Below are 17112 nucleotides of genomic sequence, written 5' to 3'. Positions count from 1 at the left end.
TTTATTTAATTGGTGGTAGTTTGCACACTGAAGCAGCGGTGTTGTAATGGTGAGGTAATGAAGGTGAAAGGGAATGAGACATGGACATGGACATGGACCCCCACCTCCCCCAGTATATTAATTGATTAAAAAATAAAAAATTGACTGTCATTGACCCTGTAAGGTAATTACAGGATTGCATGATTTTAGTGCTAGACAAAAGTTATGTTTTAGCTAATATAAAACAAAGACGATACATTAGCTGCAACTCTGACTTTTGTGTTGGGTAAAATAACACTGAGTTAGGGTTAGAGCTTCTGCACTGGACTACTGTGGCCAACAGTTATTAAACCAGACGTTCTGAGTACCAAAGCCTACAGTGTAGTGGCACATCATTAACTTATTTCTTACATTTTTTATTCTTGAGGTTTTGGTCCTGAAAAGGTTGAAAGAAACTGATACAAACCCTGGGGCTTTAATGTAGCAGACCCTTAAAATGTATAAAATAGTCAAATTCACACAGAAAGGAGGTGAAGCTGTACTCTTAACTTTACACTCTGCTTTTCATAAAAACACACATGCACACCAGTTAAAATGATGTTTTTTTTAAATTATGCCTGGGTTTCTTCATCAAAGCAACGTGAACCACTGACAACTAGCAATCTTTCATGCTCGCTGTATCCCAGCTCTGGCCTGTCTGATGAACCATCTAACACAGCCAGACAGCCAAATCTGTCCCCAGAAAAGGACTTTAATGACTGCTAGGGACGATCCATCACCTCTCCTAGCTCAGAAACTGATCCTGAATAAAACAGACATCAACCAACAGCAGCCACACAGAGTCACACACACTAACTCCAGAGTAAACTGTGTCCATTGGACAGAATGGGCAGATTTTACTGGGCAAGTTTCTCGTCTAATGATAAGTATTAACAATGAGCTAAGGGCCTCAGCTGCGAAAGGAGTCCCATTGTAACGGTAGGCAGCATCTGTTAGATGGCTCTTTGAAGGCTAAAATATGTAAAGAGATCAGATCAAAGGTGACTGGAGTATCTTTCTTGCTTCAGCTGATTATTTTTGCAGGGTCAGTGGGATATTCATGAGCAGCAACCACCTAAGCGATGACACGGACTGATCAAACACAGACTTACAAGCATGTGCAAATATGTAAATTAGGCAGCAGCACATGAACATGACTAAGGTACCTTGAACAAGGAGGGAATAAGAGAACTTCCCTACAAGAGAGTCCTGAGTCTAAAGTGAGCCTTACCCTGGATTTGTCATAGCCCTTCCTTCTTTCCTTCCTTCATCTTCAACAACAGCAACGATACACACAAGGAAATATGCTGTGACAAGACAAATGCGCACACACACGCACACGCATAGGGCAACACATTCATCAAGGCGACATGGGCAGATTTTCAGTGACATGCTGGAGCCTAGCAGGGAACCTCCCTGCACCATTAACAGGGGTGGGCAGAACAGAAAGCCAGTCAGCCATGTAGAGGCCCTCGGTCAATTATATAAGACATGAATCACACGCATACACAAACACAACGTACAAAAAACACACAATTATCCACACAAACAGGAAATCAACAGCAGGCCTCTGTGCTGCTCTACAAAGCTGTTCCTATTTACGGATGAGAAATATCCCAAGAGCTTTGTTTTTTTGTTTTTTTTTTAACTGATTTCCCTGAGATCTACAGCATGAATTCACCTGACAAATCACGGCCTCTTAGGAATGTGCAGAGAAATGCAGAAATCAAATCAGGAGTGCATATGCACAACTCTACTTTCGGTCTGGTGGCGCCTCAAAAACTCAGACTCTGAAGGAGAATACTCCTTCTTCCTCTTTTAACTTCCTGATGATGACGTTGTGTGATCTCAGAGCCCAGTTAAGAGTAGAGAAGAATGCATAACGGTTTGACACAAATAGATTTGTGAGTGTATGTGTGTCAATATCATTCTTTTAAAACCCTTTCGGTATCAACATATAGGCATTCAGACATTAAACGTACTCACATCCTGTAAATCCCTATTAGGTTTTACTGAAGTTTATTTAATCTCATTGGAGGACTTGTGCAGTGCCTGTCTAATCCTAGTATTAGCACGAGGCGTCTGGCACATGGAGACTCCCGCTCCTGCTTCGTCTAGTCAGCCCGCTAACCTTACCTTCTGTGACGGTATGTCTGTGGTGATCTGGTCCACATCAACCTCCTCCATCTCCCCCATCTTCAGACGACTCACCACCACTGTTCCTGCTGTGCACACACCATCAGATGACCTAAAGCAAGACATGAAGAGAGAGAGAGAGAAAAAGATACATTCACTTTTGGCCTCTTCATTCAAGCTGTTAAATAAAAGTCTCATCTGTTAAATGATATTTTCCTCTAGCTACTGCCCCTCTACGGGCCTCAGAAATATTCATCTTCATGTCAGCCCCCCCTGACTCAGCAAACCTAATAAGCTTATTTCCAGCCTTGCACAGGTTGTGAAATTATAAAGCTTTGAGTAAAAAGTGGAATCAGGACATGGACGCTTGCACTGCGGCGATTCCTTTTCCTGACAGATTTTGCCCAGGAGTTTTGTATGCAGAATAAAATCCTAGCGCGCTTCAGCAGGAAGCTGATGGGGGTGAAGGAAAGAACGTTTCATCTAACTGTTCAAATAGTGGTTTATTAAACCAGGCTATGTGCCCCGACAGATATGAAAATTGATACTAGAGTTTTCATATCGGAGAGACCTGACTAATCACTTTCCCAATCATGGGGCCATGATTAAGGAGCTGATAGAAAATCTATAGTATTGGCAGGAAGACAGACGCTCTCAAATGAAGAAAAATGGTTCCCGGGTATAGCGGGAGCGAGTCTGATCACCTTAACAGACCCATCCCTAATGTGCTCAGTTCCACTCCAGCTGGAGAAAATATTGGATGTTGTGCATCAGCCACTGGTCTGGGGAGACAGGAGAATGGATGACACACCCCTGCCCGAGGAGAAGAAAATGCAAGGATGGTGATGGAAGCAAAAAGGATGCTTTCGAGGCCAATCAATCTTGGGCAGACACAAAAGAAGAAAATCTAAAGGCACCCGTGAGAAAAAGGTAAGAAAGGAGATGCGGGAAGCAATGTGAGTGAAAACTGGAGAAGAGGACGGGGATCGAGAGGTTGGAGAGTGAAGGGAAAGTGTCTGTGGAGTGGGACCCTGGGAGCTTCAGTTAGCACTTAATGTCTTACAGTAGTCTCCAAGCAGAGAAAATAACATTGGCCGGTTTATAAATCCAATCATTGTCCCTTGCCAGACACCTGTCTCAGTGTTTACTCCTCTGCTCATCTTCTTGTTTCTTCCCCATTTTTTAGCGTGCCCCCTCCCGTTCCTGCGCAACAGAGGACCCAAGCACGGGAAAAGAAAGTCACCCTGACTTTGAACAAACATTATGTGCTGAGAGCGGACAACACATAATCGAGGAAATGGAGATTAACACACATCGTGTTCTGTGATAGTCCTCCCAAGGCAAACCTTAGGGGTTACAGTGGTCCCCTACTCTTTAGATTACTGCGCCGCAATCCACTAATGAAACTCCCCATTTAGGTGGACAAGAGACTCAGTTAGAATTGCTTTAACGTAATTAACTTACAGTATGCCTTTGAGAGATATATTAGGATTTTTTTTGTTTGTTTTGATTTGCAGCCAAACATAAACTCAGCACCTACTCAAATACAATTTTCTTTTATATTACTGCTGTCTGTGAGGAAAAGGACTCTTCTGCAGCCTATTTAAAAGGGCTGGGATGATTCGATTTAGCTCAATCACTGCAGAGCCAATTCTCTGTTCCATTAAAAAACAAGCACAGAAGAGGTTAGAGACTTCTGACAGGATGCCTGGTCTTCAGAGGCACCCCTTTATTTTAACTAAAGCCATTTAGCACGAGCATGAAGTGACCTCCGATTAACTTAGAAGGTTTTGATGAGCGCTGTTGTTGAAAAAGAAGACATTGTTTGGAGAAAAAAAAAGACCCTTCCCCCTCCACTCCCACATTCCCTCCTCTTCTCCCTCCTCGTCACTTTCCGTCTGTTGGAGCTGGCATGGAAACAAATCTGCAGATTGTTCTTTGCCTGTGAGCCCATCTTTTTCTTTTTCTTTTTTTAATCTAATTGGCCCAGGGCCCAGGATCTCTTTTATGACAACACTTAATCAGATGGCTTTGTTCAAGTGACAAAAATAATGTGCTTAAAATGTCTGCTGTGAATCTGGCACAATTTGAGAAATAATTAGTTATCAGGGAAGTGCCTTACATTTAACAGTTATTTTCTTTTGAAAGGCTTTCTTGTAGTTTACGGATACATTTCCCAGCGTGGGAGCATGCAATGCAATTTGTTTCAAATGGCCAGTTTGCACTAATAAGCTCTAAATGTACGAGCTATATGTCTTAAGTACACACTGTATACACTGCACAGTGCAAATGATAATACTTTCAATTATCTGTACAAGACGGGAGGCTTCGGCTGAGCATCATATCTTAATTTTGCTTCTTGTACAGTTTTTATCTACTAATGACACAATATCTTTTCCACTAATGATGCCCCCCCAAAAACTTTTTTCCTTTTTCTGTTAGGCTGTAACATTTTAAAGTTAAGCTGCTTCATCAGGCTTACCTCACTGTGAACTTACAAAAGGTTGTGTACACATTTTTTAACGGCATATTCATCCAGGGTCGCAGGAAGCTGAGTACACACAAAGAAATCATCTATTTGCTCCACACAGCCTCTTTAGAAACACCAGTTTTGCAGTTGACATGCTTGTCTTTGGACTGAACATGTAAAAGCCCGACCTCGATTATTATTTACCTTCAGGTGAAAACAAACTAAACTTCATTTGGCATGGCTCTTCAAAGTATGAAACACAGTAACATGACTGCTGATGGTTCACATACCTATTAAAACTCTTTAAAAAAAGAGATGTGTGTATTCAGTTAAATGAGCAAAAGGCAACGACCTGAGCAATGTTGCTGACTTGATGTTTCTGTACATAGGATCTGTGACACAACTGTGTTTTCAAACCACCACATTTAGCAACCAAGAAAACTAATTTTCCCACTTTGATTGGTTTGAGCAAGTCTATCCAGCCCAGTGGTTTAGCTGGATTTATGGGTGCGTTGCAATGTAGCAGCGACCTCAGTATCATTATGAGTTACATGTTTTCCACAGTAATATTATTCTGTCATTATTTTTCTACTGTTATTGGAAATACTATCATTACTACTGTTATTTTTTGCTTCTTTGGTGCTTTGATGATAGATGGCAATGGTTGCTTTTTTTTGTTTGTTTGGTGAAACGAGCAGTTATACCCTGCTATAATAGGCTTGCACTGCAACGCAGAGCCCGGTGTACAGTCTGGAGACACACTACCTCATTTACACTGATTGTTTTGTCTTTGTCTATAGATGCGGCATCATAATAGTTTTTACTCAACCTGTCATCACTCTGAAAATAAGCGAATGGTCAAAGATCATGAAGTCTACAAGTTTAGATAACTTGGGTTAAATGGATGAACGCAGGTGCAAAATTGACCAAACAAAAATCCTGTTTCCGCTCTCTTGTGGACCAAAAAAAAGGAAAGAGGTTTGTAGAGCAAAGTCAAGAAAAGGACAATAACGCTAAATTCAACAGCCCGTGGGTGGGGAAAGTTCATCAAAACACTTCAAAGCAGCAAAGCGTCAGTTTTTCTCAGGCTTTCTCTCTGTGGGATGCCACAAGGAGGGAAACACCTGATAGCCACAGAAAAGAAGCAAAAACACTCATGGCTTTTACTCTTGCAAGGGGTTTTGCTTTAACAGTGAGAAACTAAATTACCCACCAGAACGCGCAAATAACTATTTGTGTTTTGCCAAAAGAAGACATTTTTAAGAGCTCTTGAGGACACCTTAAAGCTGAATGTTAATAGAAGTAGTCAGAAAAATACAAAAAGGATCCTACAACAGCAACAAATGTGCTACAGCCTTGTTGTGAAGGAATGGAAGTGTGGATGGGATTCTTGACCTATATAAAGCTGGACCGGTGGCTAAATATAGCCCTGGCTAGTTTTTACTAAGGACAGATGTTAGGACATGAGACAGTAATAATGGAGAATGCCAGCTTTAGAAGTCATAGTTCTAATGCTGATTTTTTTTTTTTCATTAGGGATAAATGACACAATCATGTGATTCGGAGTAATTGGGCATTTTGTAACTGGGGAACTGACTCAATCAATAAGACTCTACTGCAGGCATTGTTCATAGAGCTGGACAGAATCACCAGGGGACACTTACACTGAGCACACTCTCTCTGGCATGTCTGGACCACTTGAAATTTATTCCCTGAGAAAAAAAAACTGCCCTGGTTTTCACTTGATGAAGGAGACTTACACCATGCGCAATATATTCAGTCTGAATGAAAAATTAATGTAAAACACCCTCTGTGTCCATTGTAAAAATTCAGTTCTGTGTTAGAATTAAGGATATTTTAACGGCTCTCGGGCTCAGGATGTTTTTTTAAACTTGAAAGGCGAAGCAGGCAAACATTTATTGAAAACAAGCCGATTAACTGGAATACATCAATGAGATCAAACTGTAAAATTCTGAAGTAGAAAACTAATCTGTTTGTCGGATGCAATACATCTGTAGTAAGCAGAACAGGAGCTACGTCAGCGGAAGATTGATACTTGCAGACAATTTGTGAGTTTTAACACATCCTATTTGTTCCAGTTCTCACACACACACACACACACACACACACACACACACACACACACACACACACACACACACACACACACACACACACACACACACACACACACACACACACACTACTATTCTTGCATGATGAGAACTGTCTTCACACTACATTTACTTTATGTTAGTGCTTAACTGCTGTCAGAAACCATCTGGGATAAGCTATTTTTACAGAAGAAGCAAGGTGGGGAAAAATATCCAGAATGGATGCCATTTCTTCAGCCAGTCACATCAATCCAGACTCCGGCTGACAAGTAGGCACTTAATGACTGTTGTGGGACAATTGCTATACGTTTAACTGAATTTGAAAAACTTTAGCTGCAAGCGATTTGATAGGAAAGCGTTTATCAGAAAAGCACAGGAAACTCAATGATTAATTCATGGGCCAGTGTAGTATTTAGTAAATATCTACAGCTCTGTTTCTAAAGAAACCTTAGAGCAGATCAAATTATGGTCATTTCCCTACAGTAAAGGCTTATAGGGACGCTTCAGTGTAAACTAGTTAAACTATTAAGCGTACAAAGTACTATTGCCACCAGCCGAGGCATTATCTCAACAGAATTTAACACCCTAAAGCACATCTGCTGTCTGGAAGTTTATGTGAGAACACATCAAGAAACTGACAGACTTGGGGTGATGTAATTTTTATTTTTTAGAAAGACACCAAATGGTCGCAAATCACACTTAGCACCGAGTTCCTTCTTCAGCCAGACAATTTGCTGCATCATTCTGCTACTGCCGCCTGAAAACGGTGGACTGCTCCCTCTGGGTAGAGGATGAGACGATGCCCCGAGCGAAGGAATTTAAGTATCTTGGCATTTTGTTCATGAGTTGCAGCATAATGAAGCTTCAGATGGACGGGCGGATCGATGCAGCAACAGCAGCAGTAACGCGGGTGTTCTGGATCGTTTTGGTGAAAAAGAGTTAAGTCAGAAGGTGAAGTTTTTCATTTTCCAGTCAATCTATGTTCCAGCTGTGACAACCCCCCACCTTTTTCTCTCAACTCTGATTTCCGCTGGATGTGTTTCAGGTACCTGGTGGGCAGGGCAGAGATTGTCAGTACCAAATGGGAAGACCTGAGGCAGATGTTCCCAGACTATAAAGCTGTTGCTGACACTTCACTAGGTCTCCTGCCTGGCTGCTGTGTCATGACCTCCGAGCTTCTCTTCATGGTTCCTTCATGTTGTTTTTCTTTGCTTTAAAACACTCATCCACCTCCACCCTCATGCACATTTTGCACCGACAAGTCCACTGTTTTCAACACTACCACTGTTGCTTCGTCTTCTTACTATTATTACTAAATTACTTCAGTTTGCTGCCAAAACTAGTGAATTCTAGGTAGTAAATGACTGAATAAGGCACCTGAAAATAGTTTCCTTGGGCTCAAGGTGAGGAGCTCAGACATCATGGGGGTTCAGAGTTGCTGCTCCTTTGCGTCAAAAATAGCCAGCTGAGATGGTTCAAGCATCAGGACTTCTCCTGGGTGCCTTCCTCTGGAGGTTTTCTGGGCATGCCCAGCTTGGAGGACACCCTGGAATAGACCCTTCTTAGCCTCCCACCACCACTCCCAACTACAGATAAACAGATGGATGGATTCCCCTCCTCTCCTTCCCTTTATTTTCTGTTTCTCTTCACAGACTCCAAATAAAGGCATAAATCTCCCAAAAATAATCTTGAAAAAGACAAAAGCTGACAGACTTCCACTGCGTGCAGAAACCGAAAGAACAAAAAAACATCAAAATAAACAAAACTGTGAGACCATGCGCTTTAATCACATTTAAAAGAACACACTGGGATTGATGCTAAGCCCAGCAGTATGTGTCAGCACAAAATGAAAAACACGCAGCATAATGGCATTACTGGCTATTCCCACCCCGAGGATATCTTTAATCTAAAGATAGACTCACATTTTAAGTCTCCCTTGAGACAACATTGACCCACCAATATGTACATGAAAGAATTATTGATTGCCAAAAACTTTTCAGTGAAAAAAAAAACTCCCACGCTGCTATTTCATTGTCACTGACGTGGGACGATCCACAGCCTTTGTTCTGGGCAAAAATGCATTCTGTGGTGCATCTTAACCTTCACAAGTGTGAGCTAGATAGATTTAGCAAGTAGTTTCCAAAGTACATTCTCTCTTTGCGGCTTCATGGGCAGCAGAGCCGCAGCAGAGGGACAGCAACACAAGGGAGGAATTTTGCACCCTTTTTGAGGACACTCAATTTTCCTCATTCAGACTTCTAAAGATTTCTTATAATGCATTTTGAACAAGGACAGTGGATTTTGTCCCTCGACACTGAAATTGTTCGAAGGAGACCGCGAGCACGAAACACCAATAATTCTTCCAACGCGCTTTTGCAAATCCTTATGTTTATAGAAAAAAACTAATCTATCCTTAAGTAGAAATGAGTTTTTATGTGCCAAACAATAAAAATGGAATTTAAGACCAGATATGAACAGGAAGGAGCAATCACTGAGTGTCAATCACAGGCAGAAATATTGTATTTGCTTATTTCCTCACCTCACCCAACAAACAGAAGCACACATATCCATTATGTGCTGCCTGCTTTCAACTCTATTTTGCGTCTACTACGAGCATGTTGTCACAATTAAGACGTGAACGTTCTTATAAACAGTTCCAGTCAGTCAGCTGTGTGTCTGGCATGTATTCGATGTTAAGTCACAGAAAAGCTAAACGCAGATCAATGACAATTTGGTAGAGAGGACGGTTGAGTGGAAGTGGGCAGGTAGTGCAGTGCCCTGTATGCTCAGATGACCTTCATAGCCACTTATTCAGTAAGTGGAGCACCATCAGCTCATAAGTGGTAAGAGGTCAAACCCAGCTATCACGCTACATTTGCAAAGCGCAATAAACAGCAAGTGTTGAATTGTGACAAATGGATCTAAAAAAATCTCATAGTCACATTTCGAATGTAATGACATATTCACTTCTTTTTCAACAAAGTGATATAAACCTGGGGGAAAACAGACTCCTTTGATCTCAAATAAAAAGAAGCTGACCAACAGTATTGAGAGGATACGCACACAATCAACTGGAGGACAGAGGACGATGGATAGAGGTGTTAATGTTTGTGTGATTTGAGTGTTATTAAGCTTGTTTCCTTAGGTGTTCTGTTAAATAAGAGTAGAGAGGTCTTTAGCTTAGCATACAGGCTGGTACAGCAACCTCAGCTCTGTCCAAATGCAACAAATGTTTGAACAGTGCCTCTAAAACTCTGTAAGTAACATGCTATTTCTTGGTTGTGTGAAACCATCATGATGTGGTTGTGTGCTGGATTGAGTCAAGGACTGGGCGGGACAACTTCTTGGAGTCACTGTATGATGACTTCAGGAGTCTCGCTGCTGGCTGTAGCTTTATATTAACTTTGAAGAAAGTGTAATTCTCTGGAGTTAAGGAGCTCAAACTATCAATCTGTCCCTGCAAATGACCTAAAATTTTCTTGACACAGCAGCCTTGTTGACCCATAAGCATGTCTCCATCGTGGAAAGGTTGGTGCTGTTTTGTAACTTTCCTCATTGTGCATGAAACATAAAATCAAATCGAAAACTACAAAAAAAGGTCCAAAATTTTTAACAGAGACAAACTGTAAGTGCCAAAAAATCAGAGCAAAGGATTTTATTTATTCTTCACATTTTAAACAACTTAATCAGTTCACAAAAAGTGATGTCCATGCTGGTTTGATTATTCATTTCATTAGTTTTGATAAATGTGCTACTGTGCAGAAGCACAACTTATCATCGTCTCACATCTAGTACAGAAAGCCAAACAAATGATTTAAGGCCAGCGCTAAACATACTGATAACGGGTGCTGATGGCACTGGGGAGATTTGATATTATTTGACAACACGGGCTAATATTAGTTCAAGCAATACACTTGACACTGTAGGACATCAGCGGCAGGGACATTCTGATAAATACAATAACAGCATAATGGGAAGCGATTTCCATATCTTCTAAAGCACTCGGCTGACGCTCAACGTTTCTGTCATGGTCCTGGGCCATGTTGGCCCAGTGTTCTTAGTTTTCTTGTATTTTTGTATTTCGTTCCTTATTTAGGCCATGTTTTCTGAGTTGCCCTGTTGTGTTGTTCCCTAAGTGTTTTCCCTTCATGGCTTTTACCCCCTGTGTGCCCCTCTGTGTATCTGTGAGCCCTCGTCTCTCCTTATGTTTTATTCCATGTTTCCCCTGCCCATTATGTCCAAGTTCTCCCCGTGCTCTCTCTCCCCCCCCTGTGTGCCCTGTGTATTTATGAGCCCTCGTCTCCCTTTGTGGTTGTTTCATGTTTCCCCAGCCCGTTATGTCTGTGTTTTTCCCCGTGCTCTCTCTCCTCCTGTCTGAACCTCTGTGCCTGTACATGTCATGTTCAGTTCACCCCGCCCTGTCTCGTTATGATTATCAGTGTCACCTGTGTTCCCCGTGTGTTCCCACTTTCCTCGTTTACCCTCTGTGTATTTCTGTCTGCGTCTCCCTCTGTTCGGCGTGACGTCGTCCCTCATGCTGTGTGTGGATCTCCCTGTGTGTTCTTAGTTTATGGTTTCCCAGTTTAGTCTAGTTTGTATGTTTGTTCTCCCAGCAAATAAAGCTGTGTTTTGAGTTCACCTCCCCGAGTCTGAGTCCTGCATTTTGGGTCCAACTCCTGCCTGCCGCACAGCGATTCCTGACAGTACGACGTCACCACAACATGGACCCAGCGGATTCATCCCGGGAACATGACCTCTCCCGCATCCACCGCCTGATCGAGCGGGTTTCCCTCACTAAGGACGCTAAGACCATGGCAGTTGGGATTAACGCTATAGAAGCGATCCTGGAGGGGAATCCTCATTTGCGCACACTAAAGGGATTTATGGGCTTCATGGACCAGCTGCATGAAGCCCAGGAGGTGCTACAGGCTCGGGAGCTTGCAGCCTTTGTCCGCGCCCAGTATTCTTTGCCGAAGCCGCCGCATCGGCATCGGCCGCAACACAAGGAGCTCTCCGCGGAGTCGGCCGCCGTACAGCAGCAATTGCAACAGGGGAAAGGCGTTTCTGCACCGCGGCCACAGAGCTCCACTTCTTGCCGCTCAGGGCTTAATTCACCTGCCTCCTGCTTGGCGGCGATGTGGTCGCAGGACGAGGACGTCTTTTCTCCATCGTCACCAGTTTCTCCTGTCGCCTCAGCCCCTGCCGCCAGGAGGAAGCGGCGCCACCGCCGTCATTCCTCACTACAACCGGAGCCCAATCACTCGTCAGAACAGCAGGCAATGGTGAGTGATGTTGACTGTACCCCTATTGCTTGTACCCCTATTGCTTCACCTGCAAATAGTAATGGGAACTGTTTTCTTCTCACGGCTAAGAGTAGTGAGGTGAAGGCGGTTTGTTCCATGGACATTCACCCCGGCCCCGTAGAAAGAAAAGACTCCCTGACTAATTATGTTGATGCTTTTTCCGCTGAAGAATCAGAATGCATGGGCAAAACTCTGATTGTGCACCCTCTGTTGGAGCCTGCTAAGAACTCTTCTGTCGATACAGAGTTAACCCCGGACAGTTTGAATTCAGTTTTGACATGTACTGCTGAATCTATGAATGACGCTGTGGGTTCGCAACCCAAGAGTGGGGAGGGGGACTTAACGGGCTGTTTCTGCCCTGTTCTCTTAGAGCAGAGAAGCCTAAGCAGAACTGTTTCTTCTGAACTCGTTCAGCTAGTTAAACCGAGCCCTAGAGGCTCAGGGGAGCCTATACCACCCCCTGCATCACGCTCACTACAAACACCTCCTCAACCGTTAGCCCATTCAGCAGCCCAGCTCGCTGTTCAGCTGCCCTCAGCTCAGTCAGCTGCCCAGTTAGCTACTCCGTTACCTGCAGCTCAATCATCTGCTCCTTCACTAGTTTCATTCTCACCACAACGGTCACTTCAGTCTTTCTCAACCCAGTCTCCTGCTGAGCAGCCAACTTTTCTCACTCGTATTAAGCAGGAAAACATGCTCAACAGGACTGTTTTCGTCCCTCGAAAGCTGGCCCGATTAGAGACATTTACTACCTCCAGGGCCTCCCCAGAGTCCGAGTTTCAACCCGCAGTTGACTCTGGACCCCTGGGGGCTAAGGAGTCAGCCGAGGACTGCACCCAACTGTTGCCTCCTGAGCCTAACCTATGTGTTGCTCAGCCCCAGTCAGCATCAACGCTGCCAGAGGCCCGTGCGCCTGCTGGTCCTGCTCTGTCCCTGCCAGAGGCCCGTGCGCCTGCTGGTCCTGCTCTGCGTTTTCCAGAGGTCCCCGGGCCTGCTGGTTCTGTTCCGTGTTTTCCAGAGGTCCCCGGGCCTGCTGGTTCTGAAACTGTTTTTGCTGGGGGGCCCGAGGAGCCCGTCCAGCCTTCTGCTTCGTCAGCTGGGGGGCCCGAGGAGCCCGTCCAGCACCAAGCCACGTCAGCTGGAGGGCCCGAGGAGCCCGTCCAGCACCATGCCACGTCAGCTGGAGGGCCCGAGGAGCCCGTCCAGCACCATGCCACGTCTGCTGGAGGGCCCGAGGAGCCCGTTCAGCTTCCTTCCACGTCAGCTGTACAGGCTGGGAAGCAGCCTGCTAGGAATGCCGTGAGCTTTCTCTCCGCCTCGGACTGCTTTCTGCTTCAGCCGTCTCTTCCGGCTGGAGGGCCCGAGGAGCCCATCCGGCCTCAAGCCACGTCCGCTGGAGGGTCCGAGGGGCCCGTTCAGCCACCCGTCTCCGCTGGGGGGTCCGAGGGGCCCGTTCAGCCTCCTGTCTCCGCTGGAGGGTCCGAGGGGCCCGTTCAGCCTCCTGTCTCCGCTGGAGGGTCCGAGGGGCCCGTTCAGCCTCACGCCGCATCAGCTGGATGGCCCGAGGAGCCTGTCCAGCCGCCACCTGCGACCGCCTCGTCGTCGCCTGGTCCGGCTGCATCCGCCTGTGCTTCTGCTACGCCTGGTCCGGTCTCAGCCTCTGCTTCTGCTACGCCTGGTCCGGTCTCAGCCTCTGCTTCTGGTCCAGCTTTGGCTTCTGCTTCTGCTCCGCCTGGCCCAGCTTCGGCTTCAGCCTGTGCTCCCCCTGGTCCAGCCTCAGCCTCTGCAGCTCCGCCTGGTCCAGCCTCAGCCTCTGCAACCTTGTCTGGTCCGGCCCCCGCATCGCCACCGTCTGGTCCTGCCTCGTCTGGTCCTGCCTCGTCTGGTCCTGCCTCGTCTGGTCCTGCCTCGACTGGTCCTGTGCCCACCAGGCCATGGCCAGCATGCCTGAGACTGGAGGGCCGCCGCTGCCTTCCGCGCGGTCGGCCCCCTGAACTGCTCCGTCGTCTCCTTCGCCGCCGCCGCTGCCTTCCGCGCGGTCGGCCCCCTGAACTGCTCCGTCGTCGTCCCCCCCTTCGCCATCGCCGCTGCCTTCCGCACGGCCGGCCTCCGGGCCAACTCTGTCACCTGTGCCACCCGCCTGGTCGGCCCCCCGACCGTGTGGCCCGTGAACTCTTGTGCCTGTGGGCTCTGGGTCGGCCCCCTGAACCTTATTTGGACTATAGTCATGTGCTCCTGTGTTTTCTGTTGTTTGTTTTTGTTTCCCGTTCTGGTCCCTCCGTCCTGGTCCCCCGCCTCCCGCCCTGGGTGGGTTGTTTTCTGTTTTTGTTTTTTCGGGTTTGGGCTGTCGGGAGCCAGCCCTTGAGGGGGGGGTACTGTCATGGTCCTGGGCCATGTTGGCCCAGTGTTCTTAGTTTTCTTGTATGTTTGTATTTTGTTCCTTATTTAGGCCATGTTTTCTGAGTTGCCCTGTTGTGTTGTTCCCTAAGTGTTTTCCCTTCATGGCTTTTACCCCCTGTGTGCCCCTCTGTGTATCTGTGAGCCCTCGTCTCTCCTTATGTTTTATTCCATGTTTCCCCTGCCCATTATGTCCAAGTTCTCCCCGTGCTCTCTCTCCCCCCCCGTGTGCCCTGTGTATTTATGAGCCCTCGTCTCCCTTTGTGGTTGTTTCATGTTTCCCCAGCCCGTTATGTCTGTGTTTTTCCCCGTGCTCTCTCTCCTCCTGTCTGAACCTCTGTGCACTTCCTGTTTACTTTGTGACTCTCACGCCCGTACATGTCATGTTCAGTTCACCCCGCCCTGTCTCGTTATGATTATCAGTGTCACCTGTGTTCCCCGTGTGTTCCCACTTTCCTCGTTTACCCTCTGTGTATTTCTGTCTGCGTCTCCCTCTGTTCGGCGTGACGTCGTCCCTCATGCTGTGTGTGGATCTCCCTGTGTGTTCTTAGTTTATGGTTTCCCAGTTTAGTCTAGTTTGTATGTTTGTTCTCCCAGCAAATAAAGCTGTGTTTTGAGTTCACCTCCCCGAGTCTGAGTCCTGCATTTTGGGTCCAACTCCTGCCTGCCGCACAGCGATTCCTGACAGTTTCACCTTTTCGTTCACTCAAAAGTCAGCATAAAACCAACAGAATCATCTTGAACACGTGAGAACGCCAGACTCACGAAGACGAAAGTGCCAGATGGGCCTTCTTACTTCACCTTCAAGGTGTCAGGATGGATGCTGACCAGATAAGAAACTAAACCTCCCAAACACAGCGAAAGGCCCCGCTTTGACATGGTAATCAATTTAACAGCCCAGACATGGAAGCTCTTAATGACCCTTTAGATCAAAGAAAGACCGGACAAAGAAGAGAAGAAATGCTCTTCCTCTTCCTTGGGACAAAGACCGATATTTCATTCAGAAAAGGCTAAAATCAATTTCACTCCTGAGCAGATTTAAAACTAAAAATGATCTTCAGTCTTATTTTTTTTTAAATTTCCCCTCATAACTAACTAACTTTTAATAAATACTTTATTATTCATTGTTATAATTTTAAACAATTGGTTTGTAGCTGGAATAGACTTCACCCTCCCCGCAACCCTGAATTGTATACGTGGAAGAGAATGGACGGATGCATATATGTATATTAGAGGCATTCTTTTTCATGCTTTCATATTCAAATTAACAAGCAATACTTAATAACCATAAAAATATGTCATTTTTGGAATCAGTTGAACCCAAACATCAAGAATTTAAACTGATGCTCAGTAGGACTGTGTTTCCATGTGTCAGGCAGCAGGAGACTGCACATGTCAGATGCATTATCTGACTGGAAACACTCACACATGGACTCAGTCGGACATTCTGATATTACACAGACTTTGTACTGGAGAGCAGACGGGTTAAAGTCTTTTTAGTGTCCAGTCTGACGGATTTGGACATCTCACATCCTGACAACACGCATTTGATCTCTTTTCTACTATCCTATTTTCATCGGCTGAGTGATTTGGAAACAGTCTTTTAAGACATATGTCTTCAAGGAGCCAAACGGCACTTGCAAAACAGCACCGGTAGCTTGATAAATAGATTATGCAAGTCATTTGATCAATACATCTGCTGTTTGTGACCTTGGTGACACTTTTAAAGGCATCAAAGCCCCGGGCATCAACATTAGACAGCGGTAACGCCAGAAATGCATGCATACAAATTGTGCACAGAGAGACAAGGAGAAACGGCAAAAGAGCAATCCCTCGCTCTGCTTGGCACAGAATTGGTTCTTTCTACATCATTACCAAACCGTTAACTGGAAATCTGAAACAGGTTTACGCCAGTGTGCTCCATGTCAGGGTCCTGGGAACCCTACTAGAAGTAAGCCATAAGGACTATACTATTGATATAACAGCCTCAGGGAAGAGGAGCAACAACAAGCCTTATATAGCTTTGAATGAGGGGTTGAAGGGGATGCTGTATGCAAACAGCACTGTGCATGTGTGTGTTAGAGAGGAGGGAGGATCGTGAGTGCGTGTAAGCTACAGGAAAGCAGATGGAGTGTAAGAGATACTGTTGCTTGAGGTGGTGCCAGTGGCATGTTGACACAGGTAGGCAGTAAATGATAGGTGTTTTGTGCTCCATTGACTCTTACTAGCAAGGGAATTGAATAGGGGACGTGGTAGGAAGGTCTTGGCTCTGCAGAGTGTTTAAGGTGGTAAAACAACGTAAATACACCTGCACACCCACACTTTTCTTCACACACACACACACACACACACACACACACACACACACACACACACACACACACACACACACACACACACACACACACACACACACACAGGATGACAGATGGGAACGGGTGAGTGAAGCACGCAGGGATGTAGGTTAAGGCACTCGAAAGACTCGTAATCCATGGGGACTTTGCAGGGGTGAAGTTAAAGCAACAGAGGCAGAATGGAGACAATAGTGAAGCTGGGTTTGATTCTCAAGAGTGGTGCCCTGTGTTGGCATTTGTTCCATCAGCCTTTAGCGATGCTTCATCTTTGCAACTGGCATATGGTGGTAAAGCAGAATAAACAGCAACAAGCTGCAGGG

At 45.5% G+C, this 17112-nt stretch overlaps 2 protein-coding genes across 8 annotated transcripts in view; both read right to left on the bottom strand.

Annotated features, from left to right (window-relative positions):
- The window catches only part of inpp4b (inositol polyphosphate-4-phosphatase type II B), a 190901-nt gene that overhangs the window by 81695 nt on the left and 92094 nt on the right, over positions 1–17112 (bottom strand). For all 7 annotated transcript variants that reach the window (XM_085409653.1, XM_085409654.1, XM_085409655.1 and 4 more), the window contains one exon: positions 2155–2266. In XM_085409653.1, coding sequence (XP_085265779.1) covers positions 2155–2266 — 112 coding nt within the window. The remainder of the gene's footprint in view (positions 1–2154; positions 2267–17112) is intronic.
- On the bottom strand, positions 11796–15090 carry LOC146667899 (uncharacterized). Its single transcript, XM_085409661.1, has 2 exons — positions 13949–15090; positions 11796–13918 (listed from the first exon to the last, which is right to left on the bottom strand). Exons 1-2 carry the CDS (start codon positions 14434–14436, stop codon positions 13711–13713), a joined length of 696 nt encoding a protein of 231 aa, XP_085265787.1. The 5' UTR covers positions 14437–15090; the 3' UTR covers positions 11796–13710.

Source organism: Rhamphochromis longiceps, linkage group LG6 (assembly GCF_057381845.1).
Source record: "Rhamphochromis longiceps isolate RC_006_pf linkage group LG6, R_longiceps_female_GT1.1, whole genome shotgun sequence".
Classification (NCBI taxonomy): domain Eukaryota; kingdom Metazoa; phylum Chordata; class Actinopteri; order Cichliformes; family Cichlidae; genus Rhamphochromis; species Rhamphochromis longiceps.
The sequence above is the reverse complement of the archived record's forward strand: the minus strand, read 5'-3'. Positions and strand labels throughout refer to the sequence as shown.

Bases quoted from the DNA above. Each gene is read 5' to 3' on its own strand.
- LOC146667899 (XM_085409661.1), bottom strand. From the start codon at position 14,436: ATGGCCCAGGACCATGACAGTACCCCCCCCTCAAGGGCTGGCTCCCGA. The intron at 13,919-13,948 runs GCAGGACCAGAC...GGACCAGACGAG, and splicing joins TGGGCACAGGACCAGTCGAG to GCAGGACCAGACGAGGCAGG.